Below are 13,543 nucleotides of genomic sequence, written 5' to 3'. Positions count from 1 at the left end.
ACAGCCGATCAGCAGGTACACAGTCAAAATGACTGGCTGTAACCTGCTGACAAATTTGTGCTGTGTCCAATCACAGCACAGATCTGCATGCCCCTAAACCAGGAAGCTCACATGTAGGTGCCTGGGAGAGCCGACTGCCATTTGACAAGCGGTTAAGGAACCCTTCACAGGCCCTTCTAGGTCCAGGCCTCTTACCCTCTTGGCCTGCTCCAGCTGTTCGGACAACTCCTCCAGGGCGGTGGCTTGACGTTGCCTCATTTCCTGTATCTGGGCCTCATGGTTTTTGGTTTCCTCCTCAATGCTCTTCTTCAGCTCAGCCACTTCCTGCTCACGTTTGGTCCTTGAAGATGAAAGAAATGGGAGTGTTAACTTGAGTTAGAAGAAAGAGGCCAGAAACAGGAGACAAACCCAAGATGGACATTGCCTTCATTCTGATACCTCAGCTCCTGCTGGGCAGCCGTGGTGTCCAGAGTGTCCTCCAGCTCTGTCTTCAGTGCCTCCAGCTCCTCGCTCAGGTCCCTCTTCTGCTTCTCTGCTTTGTTACGGGAAGCCTTCTCGGACTCCAGGTCTTCTTGTAACTCGGCAATCTGGGCCTGTAGCTCTCGCACCAGCTTCAGAGCATTGTTCTTCTGTACCACCTCCTCATCTCCCCTATCATGGGAACACAGAAGGTCAAAGAGTGAACAGGTTAAGAAGGTTAAAATAGAAGGGTTTCATGTAAACCACTGAATTTTACAACTTTTTTTTTTTTTTTTCAATTAACACCTTTTTGTCCGGCCTATAGCAGATTGACGGTCGGGCGGGACACATGCCAATGTGACTGGGCGTCATATGACGTCCTGTCAAGACGAGCCGCTCACACGGCTGCGCAGTGGTGTGATCTGTCCCCGGCTGTGTCCACGGGACACAGCCAATGACATATCACTACACTGGCCCATCGCCAGTGTCATGTGAGCGCTGTGACCAATCACAGCAGATCACATGTCAAGTGTATACAATGGATGGCTTCCTGTCATGCCATATATTGTATACAATTGTGTTGTTAGCTTTGACTGGTCAAGGCAGTCACATGATACAGACAGGACCAATCACAGCCAATCTGTATCATGTGATCAGCTTTGCCCAATCACAGCTAATCAGAACAAAAGACTGAATGAATCAGTTTCATTCAGTAGCAATGATTGCAAATATCAATGAAACATATTGGTATTAGCAATCATAATGTGAAAAAAAAAATCCTGATCACTTGCCCAGAGTAGTTCAATGTTACTATGGTTGTATTGCTTTGGTCACAGTGTGCTGAAAAATAAAATAGTAAAAAAAAAAAAAATGTAATACAAAATAAACAAAAATAATAGAAACATTTGCAAAAAAAAAAAAAAATACAAATTCAATTATTCTCACCAAAGAAATGTAGCAGAATACATTTTGACCTAAATTTATGAAGAAATGTTATTTATTTGCACAATTTTATAACAGAAACAAAGGAAAGTGCATTTTGTTCCAAAAGTTTCAGGTGTTTTTTGTTTTATTTAGCAAAAAATAAAAACTCAGAGGTGATTAAATACCTCCAAAAGAAAGCTCTATTTGTGTGAAAAAAAATGATAAAAATATCATATGGGTACAGTGTTGCATGACCACGCAATTGGCATTCAAAGTGCAACAGCGCTGAAAGCTGAAAATTAGCCTGGGCAGGAGGGGGGTATAAGTGCCCGGTATTGAAGGGGTTAAACACTTGACCTTCAGAAGGTTTTACCCCCCTTCATGACCAGGGCATTTTTTTTTGCAATGCGCTACTTTAATTGGTAATTGCTCGTTAATGCAACACTGTACCCAAATGAGATTTATATCACATAAACAGAGCTTTCTTTTGGTGGTATTTCATCACTACTGGGTTTTTAAAATTTTGTTATTCTATAAACAAAAAAAGACCGAAAATTAAAAAAAAAAAAAAAAAAAAAAAAAAATTTCTACCTTCTGTAAAACATCCAATTAAAAAAAAAATTAAAAAAAATAATACAAATTTCTCCACAAATTTAGACCAAAATGTATTCTGCTACATGTCTTTAATTTAAAAAAAATCCCAAATAAGTGTATATAAATTGGTTTCTTTGAAAGTTATAGCATCTAAAAACTATGGCATATATACTAGAATTTATGCTGCTAGAAAACTATACTGGTAATGGTGGTGATCAGGGACATATAGTGGGACTGTGAGTGTGGAAGGCAATCTGGCGCTAACAGACCCTCGCTTGGAGGTATAATAACCGACACTAATACAGTGATCAGATATAATACTGTACACTATCACTGTACTAATGACACTGACTGGGAAGGGGTTAACATCAAGGGGCATCAACTACACACAATGGTTTCAGAAAAAAAAAATTATGCTCTGTACATGAACCCTTTTTTTTGCTCAGGTTGGTTCTCAGGAGATGAAGGAACGTTATTTGATAAGGGTGACATCCCTAGGAATGATATGAATGTTGTCTGCTACTGGTCCAGACCTTCACATGGAGCCTCCCCTCCAATCACCTAGCTAAAGCAGCTTGCAGCTCCTCCTCTTTTTTGGCCAACTGTAACTTCAGTTCTTCGATCTGAGCCTGCAGCTCAGCGATTTGGTCTGCGAGGTCAGAGGTCTCCCCATCCAGCTTCCTCTTCGCCTTCTCCAACTCCTGCCGTGTCTTCTCCTCCTTTTTTAATCTTTCTGAAAGTCAGAAAAAATACAACGGGGCAAATGGTCAGATAGCACACAAAATTTTAAACCAGACACAACAAAAATGGCTGAGAGTTTGGAAAATGAATCATTTTAAAACAGGTCACGTTGTACCTTCAAGGTCAGTGATCATCATCTCCTGCTTGTTTTTGAGCTTGGCCAAGTTTTTGGCTTTCTCCTCTTCCTCCGCTAGCTGTGCAGTGCACTCTGCTATCCTCTCCTCCGTCAGTTTCTTCTCCTGAGAGGAAGAAAATGGAGAAAAACCATGGAGGTGTTTAAGCAACATCTTTTTTTATTATATATATAGGACTCTACCTAGGAGTTCTTGCCTTCTACATGCAATAGAATGTTAAGTGCTGAATATTTTTCTAGAAGAAATTAAGATGTGTAGACTTTCCACCATAGAACATCTTGCATTTGGCTCATGTTGCCTTTTTTGCCTGGATCCCAGGCATTCCAACTAAATGAATGGATTAAGAAGCCCTAAAGCACGGATGTCAAACTGGCGGCCCTCCAGCTGTTGCCAAACTACAAGTCCCATGAGGCATTGCAAGATTGGCAGTTACCAGCATCATTTCCAAAGGCAGAGGCATGATGGGACTTGTAGTTTCGCAACAGCTGGAGGGCCGCCAGTTTGACACCTAGGATGATGAAACGAGGGCGGACATTTTAGCAAGACAATGATCCCAAAAACAAAGCCAAGGAAACTCTCAATTGGTTTCAAAGAAAGAAAGAAAATAAAGCTGCTAGAATGGCCCAGCCAATCACCTGACTTGAAACCAATAGAAAATCTAAAAGATCAGAGTTCATAGAAGAGACCCACGGAACCTTCAAGATTTGAAGACTGTGTGGAAGAATGGGCCAAAAATCGCACCTGAGCGATGCATGCCACTAGTTTCTCCATACAGTACGAAGTATTAAATAAATTTCAGTTAGCGTGTTCAATACTTTTTCCCTGTGTCATTCAATTTTGTTACACACAACTTAATTTCTGTACTTTTGGTTTCTTTGTATCTATGGATTGCATGGGTTGTTACCGACATGTCAAGGACAAGGTTGATCCAGGGAATATCCGATTGCCTCTCGGGGGATCAGGAAGGAATTTTTTTCCCAGCAGGAGCAAATTGGATCGTGCTTTGCTGGGTTTTTTTTTTGCCTTCCTCTGGATAAACTGTGGGTGTAGGATTATAACTTTTTTTTTTTTTCTATGGTTGAACAGGATGGACTTTTGTCTTTTTTCAGCCAGACTGACTATGTAACTATGTCAATAGCACCTTCAGGAATATATTTACTGAGGAAACTGGGGACATGTTCAGTACTTAATGTACCCGCTGTATGTAGATTGTGTATGGATATAGCTTTTTATTATGGAATTTATTCACAGATTATCATCTGTTTTAATGTTCATTGACTTCTCTACCGGTATCACATTTGTTCAGCGGCTGCCTGATTAGAGTGTATATAGATATATCATTTTTTTTTCTGGCCTAGCACAGATATTATTTATTTATATTCAATGTATTAAAAGGGCCCACTAAAAACAAAGTCTAGGACATCATATATTGTACAGACCTCTAGTATGTCTATCTTCACCTAGGATCTCAGCGGCTCTTTTATATCTAGAACTAAAACTGAGTTACTTCTTTTTGCCCTGAAGTTCCTTGCAATTGAAAGTTTTTGTCATGATTCTGGGGCGCCATTAAACTAACATTCCAATCAGTGTATGATGACCCATGCGGTATATCCATATTTCCTATGAAATGTCTCCCACCTTCACAAACTTGGAGTTCTGGTCTTCTAGTAGAAGGATATCTTCTTCCATCTTTTTTATCTTGGCTTCTGCTGTTACTTTCTCTAACTGTAGCTTTTGTCGAGCTGCTTCTTCCTCATCCAGCTGTTCCTCCAGATCCTACGGTGGACACAAACATAGTTCAGTTCATTGGGAAGAGGCTGCTACATGATGGTGAACCGAGAAGACAAAGAGTCAAATAATTCTAGATGGATTGTGCATCAGGAACTGAAAAATGCAAGCGCATCAAAATATTTGGGAAGTTACAGGTTAGCTTCATATAGCTTTGTAAGACCACCTGGACTTACACTTTAGAAGTGCTTTCTGAGATGTATATAGATTATTATTATACAGGATTTATATGGCGCCAACAGCTTGCTCAGGGCTTTACATTATAGTGGGAGACAATACAGTAACAATACAAGAGGGATTTGAGGGCCCTGCTCCTTGGAGCTTACAATCTAGGGGGGCGGGGTGAGTGGTACAGTAGGTAATCACTGTGGGGGATGGAGTGGTTGGAAGAGTAGAGGATACCAGAATTAGCAGAGGGCAGGATAGGCTTCCCTGAAGAGACAGGTTTTCAGTGAACGCCGAAAGGCAAGTAGAGTAGGTGATAATCTGATAGAGTGGGGTAGGGAGTTCCAGAGGATGGGTGATGCCCTGGAGAAGTCTTGGAGACTAGCATGGGAGGAGGAGATAAGGGAGCTAGAGAGTAGGAGGTTTTGCGAGGAGCGGAGTGTACGGTTTGGGTGATATTTAGAGATAAGATCGGTTATGTAAGTTGGGGCAGTGTTGTGGATGGCTTTATATGTCATTGTCAGAGTTTTGTATTTTATCTGTTGGGCAACTGGGAGCCAGTGGAGGGATTGGCAGAGAGGGGTGGAGGACACTGAATGGAGGCCATTGGAGGGATTGGCAGAGAGGGGTGGAGGACACTGAATGGAGGGCAGTGGAGGGATTGGCAGAGAGGGATGGCGGATACGGAATGGTTAGTGAGGTGGATGAGTCTGGCAGCAGCGTTCATGATAGATGACGAAGGTGGTCCATACCTGGATATGAGACTGCATCTTCTTCTTCTCATTCTGCAGAACCTGGTTCCTCTCCTCTTCTTCCTCCATTCGGATCTCCATGTCCCTTAGAATCTCCTCCAGTTCCTGTTTCTTGACTGCTAGACGGGCCCTCATCTCTTCGGCCTCTGCAAACAATTCTGTCTCAGCCTGGAGTTGCTCGGCCAGGATGTTCTTCTCTTCTACCAGCTGGATGATGAGATCACAAAATGGTCAGACATTAGATAGACATTCCCATGTTCTCTAAAAAGCCCACCTCTAATGACTTCCATGAGTGTCTTCTAAACTACTATACTAATATACTGTAAGAACGCCTATAAAACACAACATAGCCGTCTTAAATGTGAAATTTAAAGTCAATACATTGTCATTTATCTATTACTCACCTGCTGGTGCTTCCTTTCCATCTCCACCAGCTCTCCCTCCACTTTCGATTGCTTCTCCTTCACCTTCAGCAGCTCCTCATCTTTGGCCAGCAGCTCCTCTTCCTGTCGGGTCACCTGTAAGAGGGGCTTTACCTGCAAAACAAGAAGGCTTGGCTCAAATATTCTGTAAATGTGATAAGAGAGATTGTTGGCAAGTTCAGTTGATCGATAATAACGCGACAAGTTTTCAAACTATCTCACAAGGGGTAAACAAGCACAAACTCCAACACAATGGACCAGGTCAGCACATTAAACTTTAATTTCTCCATTTTGTTCAGTGTCAGTGTTGCTTGGTCTTAAAGTGACTTGAAATACTATTATTTATTTCAGGTCCCCCGCTGGCACTCCTGGCTCCTCCTCTTCTTGGTGTGCCCCCCACAGCAAGCTGCTTGCTATGGGGGCACACCTGCAGGCTCATTCCCAAGCCACGCTGCCTGCACTTATAAGCACTGTTTGGCCCTGCCCCTTTGTCACAGGTTTTGATGAACAGCAGTGAGAGCCAATGGCTTCCGCTTCTGCAACAAAGCCATTGGGACCAGGAAGTGAGGGGAGAGAGCCACTGCAGATGGCCACAGCTTTGGAGGAAGGTAAGTATGGGGGGGGGAGAAGACATACTGACATACAGCTACATTAGTTATATTTCTTCTGTTTCCAATGAATGTTTGAGATAAAACTATTCTTAATGATCAGTTGGTTCATCTTTCAATGCACATACAGTGGATATAAAAAAAGTCTTCACACCCCTGTTAAAATGTCAGGTTTCTGCGATGTAAAACAATGAGACAAAGATAAATAATTTCATAACTTTTTCCACCTTTAATGTGACCTATAAACTGTACAACTCAGTTGAACAACAAACTGAAATCTTTTAGGTTAAGGGATATTCAAATAAAAACCTAAAATCTGGTTGCATAAGTGTTCACACCCTTACACTAATCCTTTGTTGAAGCCCCTTTTGATGTGATTCCAGCACTCAGTCTTTTTGGGGATGAGTCTATCAGCATGGCACATCCTGACTTGGCAATATTTGCCCGCTCTTCCATGCAAAACACTCCAAATCTGTCAGATTGTGAGGACACCTCCTGTGCACAGTCCTCTTCAGATCACCCCACAGATTTTCCATTGAATTCAGGTCTGGGCTCTGGCTGGGCCATTCCAAAACTTTCATCTTCTTCTGGTGAAGCCATTCCTTTGGTGATTTGGATGTATGCTTTGTGTCGTTGTCATGCTGAAAGATGAAGTTCCTCTTCATGTTCAGCTTTCTAGCAGAAGCCTGAAGGTTTTGCACCAATATTGACTGGTATTTGGAACTGTTCATAATTCCCTCTACCTTGACTAAGGCCCCAGTTCCAGGTAAAGAAAAACAGCCCCAAAGCATGATGCTGCCACCACCATGCTTCACGGTGGGTATGGTGTTCTTTTGGTGACGTGCAGTGTTGTTTTAGCGCCAAATATATATCTTTTGGAATTATGGCCAAAAAGTTCAACCTTGGTTTCATCAGACCTGAATACATTTTCCCACATGCTTTTGGGAAACTTCAGATGGGTTTTTGCTAAATTTAGCCGGGCTTGGATGTTTTCTTGGTAAGAAAAGTCTTCCGTTTTGCCACTCTACCCCATAGCCCAGACATATGAAGAACACGGGAGATTGTTGTCACATGGACCACACAGCCAGTACTTGCCAGATATTCCTGCAGCTCCTTGAATGTTGCTGTAGGCCTCTTGGCAGCCTTCCAGACCAGTTTTCTTCTCGTCTTTTCATCCATTTTGGAGGGACGTCCAGTTCTTGGTGATGTCCCTGTTGTGCCACATTTTCTCCACTTGATGATGACGGTCTTCACTGTGTTCCATGGTATATCTAATGCCTTGGAAATTCTTTTGTACCCTTCTCCTGACTGATACCTTTTAATAATGAGATCCCTTTGATGCTTTTGAAGCACTCTACGGACCATGGCTTTTGCTGTAGGATGCGACTAAGAAAATGTCAGGAAAGACCTACTAGAAGAGCTGAACTTTATTTGGGATTAATCAGAGGCACTTTAAATGATGGCAAATGTGTACTGACTCCTATTTAACAATTTGAATGTGATTGCTTAACTCTGAACACAGCTAAATCCCCAGTTATAAGAGGGTGTGCACACTTATGCAACCACATAATTTGAGTTTTTTATGTTTACTACCCCCCCCCCCCCCACAAAAGATTTCAGTTTGTTGTTCGACTGAGTTGTGCAGTGTATAGGTCACTCACCTTTGTCTTATTTTTTTACATCAGAGAAACCTGACATTTTAAAAGGGGTGTGTAGACACACACATATATATATACATACACACACACACACATATATATATATATATATATATATATATATATATATATATATATATATATATATATATATATATATATATACATACATACATACACACGCATATATACACACACACATATACATATATATATATATATACATACATACATACACACACATATACACACACATATATATATATATATATACATACATACATACACACACATATATACACACACACATATAGTGAGTTCTAATTGTACTGGACAATAATTGCAAACCTATACAAACAGCATGAGATCTGGATTGCCAAGCTGACCGTTTTCGAACTGTGGACATGAACAACTCCTTACCCCATCTGTATGCCATGGTGGTGTAGTGTTTATACCAGCTGCTACAGTGCAAAGGGGTAGTGCTTAGCAGGATGGAATCATTGTGACACCACAGTGGGGGGGGTCTGAACCTTGACCAACTCCACCATATAGAAGCAATAAGTCCTGAATACATTGGGAGGCAGGAAGACATCAGTCTGTCTACTTGGGCATGATTCCTCCAATCCACCAGCCTGCAGATGTGGTACAACTGCAAAGCCTTATTCAATTCATGAAGCTCTGATATGAACGTCGTCTTAGCCTGCCTCCTGGAAGCGGTGCTTGTTCCAGGGCAGAGCTTATTTCTCGAGCAACACACTCAGTAACTGCCCCGGGTACTAGATTGGTCTGCAGAAGTCTGCCAATGGAAGCCTCAGCACTGGATGGGAGCCCTGGCTATGGCCAGTATAAGCCAGCTTGGCACGTTTCCTTTAACACCTACATGGCCCAGAGGTAACCTTGAATCGGTTCCACTTCTAATAATTATTTCAAACACATTTAAGTCTCACTTCAATTTTTAGTACTGTGTTCTATTTCCCGAGGGCAAAATACAGGTAGCACTTTGTCTGATCTCCCTACGAGCTGTCTAAGGCTGTTGGTTTCGTCACACAGAGCACCTTTTAAGCCTTCATGGCCATCCAACAATGCCCCTAGTAAGGTGACGGCAGCCTTGACGGCACTTTTCTCTGTCTCCAAGCACTTGCCTAAGACACAAGGAATGCAGGAGGAAAGGGGCTTGCCAACTAAAATGTTCCAGGCAAGCAAGCGTTTGGAGATGGAGAATAGCGCCATCTATCGATACAGCCGTCTTCTTGCAAGCTCTGTTGTCAAAGGCTAGATGTGAGGTTGGCCAGGGCACCCCTTTCTCCATGGCCATCCAACAGCACATAGGAAGATGAAACACAGTACTACATAAATAAAAACGGAACAGAACACTAAAAATAGAACTGAGACAACTTCTTTAAAACATTTTTATTTTTATTTTTTATTAACCCCTCGCCTACAGGGCACTTCTACCCCCTTCCTGCCTACAGAGCACTTATACCCCCTTCCTGCCCAGGCCAATTTTCAGCTTTCAGTACTGTCACACTTTGAATGACAATTGCGCGGTCATGCAACACTGTACCCATATGATGTTTTTATCATTTTTTTTTTAGACAGATAGAGCTTTATTTTGGTGGTAATTAATCACCTCTGGGTTTTTTTTTTTTTTTTTGGTAAACAAAAAACAACTGAAAATTTTGAAAAAAAAAAAAAAAATTCTTAGTTTGTTATAAAATTTCGTAAATAAGTCATTTTTCTCCTTCACTGATGTGCGCTAATGAGGCTGCAGTGATGGGCACTGATAGGCAGCACTCATATATGGCACTGATGCGCACTGATAGGCGGCATGGACTGGCACTGATAGGTGACACTGATTGGCAGCACTGATAGGTGGCACTAATAGGTGGCACTGAAAGGCAACTCAGATGGGCACTGATATGTGGTATTGATGTGCACTGGTAGGCACTGATATGTGGCATTGATGTGCACTGGTAGGCACTGATATGTGGCATTGATGTGCACTGGTAGGCACTGATATGTGGCATTGATGTGCACTGGTAGGCACTGATATGTGGCATTGATGTGCACTGGTAGGCACTGATATGTGGCTTTGATGAGGACTGACAGCTGATATTGATGGTCACTGACAGATGGCACTGATGGGGCTACACTGATCATCAGGGCACACTGATCATCAGTGCCCTCATGATCAGTGTACATGTCCCCTCTGAGGAATGCCGACTACCGGCTCTCCTCTCCTCTGTCAGCGTGACAGCTCATAAGGAGATGAATGCCGATAACCGGCATTTCCTTATTTGCATGCAATCAGCTGTGATTGGACACAGCTGATCACATGACAGAGCCGATGTCTTCGGCTATTTCCATTGATCGGTGACCACCGATTGCTGCGCTGCGCTCCCCCGGAGCCACGCATGCGCAGTTAAGAGTGGTATGAGATGAACGTATGGGTCATGACGGTCACAGAGAGTTACACACAGTAATAAAGCCATTTCTTCTACAGCTGACCACACGGACATTGGTGTCGCGGTGCCTCCGGCTTACCTTAGTGAAGAGTCGCCACCATTGCCAGTGGCGCAGTTTCAGGTAGGCGGCGCAGTTCCGCTGTAACACCTTCAAGGCGCTGAGCTGCTGCTGCTTCTTGGCAAAGGCCCTGATCAGAAGAGACAAAGCTAGAAGTGTGAACCATGAACGAGCCGACGTGTCTGTGCTTTTAGTGGATACATTGTCACATTCACGTTACATACTTTTCAGGGATATAACGGAACGGTTATCTTTGTTATCTGACACAGAATGTGAATGCTGCGAACAGGCACCGCCGCCGGCTTCAGCACTGCCAGCAGGGGAGAGGAGAGATCCCAGTAGGACCAGCAGACTGATTCACATGCCGTGTGATCCTTTTACAAAGTGTGAGTCTATTTGCCTTTTAATAAACATTTGTACTATGACATGTATTGTATTAGTTTCCCATGATCCTTGATGTGAATACTGTGGGGTGAGAGGAGGAGGAAGTGATTTGCTGGCTTGAGAAGCAGCTGCCTAGGATCATACAAATTCAGAGAGATTTTCTACTTTTTCAAAATTGAAGCAATACTAGCTGGGGAGTGGCTGTCCCACTGAATTCCTGGATGTGGAATCTACACTGAAGGTTATGGCAGTTGCATGTTTTCCCAAAGGGATACTGTTTTAGCACACTGCTTCACATACACTATATTGCCAGAAGTATTGGTCGGCCGGCCTTTCCACGCACATGAACTTTAATGGCCCCCCAGTCTTAGTCCGTAGGGTTCAATATTGAGTTGGCCCCGCCCTTTCCACGCACATGGCCTTTAATGGCCCCCCAGTCTTAGTCCGTAGGGTTCAATATTGAGTTGGCCCCGCCCTTTGCAGCTATAACAGCTTCAACTCTTCTGGGAAGGCCGTCCACAAGGTTTAGGAGGGTGTCTATGGGAAGGTTGGACCATTCTTCCAGAAGCACATTTGTCAGGTCAGGCACTGATGTCGGGGGAGGAGGCCTGGCTCGCAGTCTCCGCTCTAATTCATCCCAAAGGTGTTCTATGGGGTTGAGGTCAGGACTCTGTGCAGGACAGTCAAGCTCCTCCACCCCAAACTGGCTCCTCCATGTCTTTATGGACCTTGCTTTGTGCACTGGTGCGCAGTCATGTTGGAACAGGAAGGGGCCATCCCCAAACTCTTCCCACAAAGTTGGGTGCATGAAATTGTCCAAAATGTCTTGGTATGCTGACATCTTAAGAGTTCCCTTCACTGGAACTAGGGGGCCAAGCCCAACCCCTGAAAAACAACCCCACACTATAATCCGCCCTCCACCAAACTTTACACTTGGCACAATGCAGTCAGGCAAGCACCGTTCTCCTGGCAACCGCCAAACACAGACACGTCCATTGTATTGCCAGATAGCGAAGCGTGATTGGTCACTCCAGAGAACACATCTCCACTGCTCTAGAGTCCAGTGGCGGCGTGCTTTACACCACTGCATCCGACGCTTTGCATTGTACTTGGTGATGTAAGGCTTGGATGCAGCTGCTCGGCCATGGAAACCCATTCCATGAAGCTCTCTACACACTGTTGTTGGGCTCATCTGAAGGCCACACCAAGTTTGGAGGTCTTTAGCTATTGACTCTGCAGACAGTTGGCGACTTCTGTGCGCTTCAGCATGCGCTGACCCCGCCCTGTCATGTGACGTGGCCTACCACTTGGTGGCTGAGTTGCTGTTGTTCCCAGTTGCTTCCACTTTGTTATAATCCCACTAACAGTTGAGCGTGGAATATTTAGCAGCCAGGAAATGTCACGGATGGACTTATTGCACAGGTGACCACCTATCACGGGACCACGCTTGGAGTCACTGAGCTCCTGAGAGCGACTCATTCTTTCACCAATGTGTGTAGAAGCAGTCTGCAAGCCTAGGGGATGATTGTATACACCTGTGACCAAGGAGGGGATTGGAGCACCTGAATCACATGATTGGAACACCTGAATCCAGTGATTTGGAGGGGATTGGAACACCTGAATCCAGTGATTTGGAGGGCGGGGCCAATACTTTTGGCAATATAGTGTACTTTGTGATCTGCGTTACAAGATACAGTTGTGTTGAAGAGTTTGCATAGCCTGGCAGAAATCACACAATTTTGGAATTGATATTGAAAATATGACTGATCATGCCACATAACGGTCTTTCATTAAATGATAGTGATCACTTGAAGCCATTTATTATCACATCGTTGTTTGGCTCCTTTTTAAATTATAACAGAAATCACCCAAATGGCCCGGATCAAAGGTTTCCCTCCCCTGGAATGTTTGGCCTTGGTACAGACACGCAAGGGTGAAAATGGCAATTAAAGGTTAATTTCCCATATCTGTGGCTTTTTAAATTGCAATTAGTGTCTGTATAAATAATGAGTGAGTCTGTTAGCTCTCCCGTGAATGCACCGATCAGGCTAGATACTAAGCCACGGGGAGCAGAAAAGAACTGTCAAAAGACCTGCGTAACAAGGTAATGGCGCTTTAAAAGAAGAAAAAGGATATAAAAAGATATCCAAAGCCTTGAATATGCCAGTCAGTACTGTGCAATCACTTAAGAAGTGGAAAATGTGGGGATCCCTCGATACCAAGCCAAGGTCAGGTTGATCAAGAACGATAACACAGCAAACTCTGTACTCTTGCACTTCGGGATGGACTCGGCTAGGGTTATGGTAACATCACAGATATCCTGGAAAATGCACTCCTTGTTGCCCTCAAAGGACCTGGGTAGTCCAGATCTCTACCTCTTCCTCAGAGCCA

General features: G+C 43.5%; 1 protein-coding gene across 1 annotated transcript in view; it reads right to left on the bottom strand.

Annotated features, from left to right (window-relative positions):
* The window catches only part of LOC149439021 (myosin-10), a 64,711-nt gene that overhangs the window by 26,050 nt on the left and 25,118 nt on the right, over nt 1-13,543 (bottom strand). The window contains exons 10-17 of the mRNA XM_089659565.1: nt 10,790-10,898; nt 5,962-6,093; nt 5,558-5,764; nt 4,491-4,628; nt 2,834-2,957; nt 2,539-2,710; nt 439-651; nt 196-340 (exon numbers count right to left, since the gene is read on the bottom strand). Of these exons, the coding sequence (XP_089515691.1) occupies nt 196-340; nt 439-651; nt 2,539-2,710; nt 2,834-2,957; nt 4,491-4,628; nt 5,558-5,764; nt 5,962-6,093; nt 10,790-10,898 (1,240 nt within the window). The remainder of the gene's footprint in view (nt 1-195; nt 341-438; nt 652-2,538; nt 2,711-2,833; nt 2,958-4,490; nt 4,629-5,557; nt 5,765-5,961; nt 6,094-10,789; nt 10,899-13,543) is intronic.

This window comes from Staurois parvus, unplaced genomic scaffold (assembly GCF_062004578.1).
Source record: "Staurois parvus isolate SC_StPar_1 unplaced genomic scaffold, SC_StPar_1.0 ptg001164l, whole genome shotgun sequence".
Classification (NCBI taxonomy): domain Eukaryota; kingdom Metazoa; phylum Chordata; class Amphibia; order Anura; family Ranidae; genus Staurois; species Staurois parvus.
This window is presented reverse-complemented; position numbering and strand designations above follow the sequence as displayed.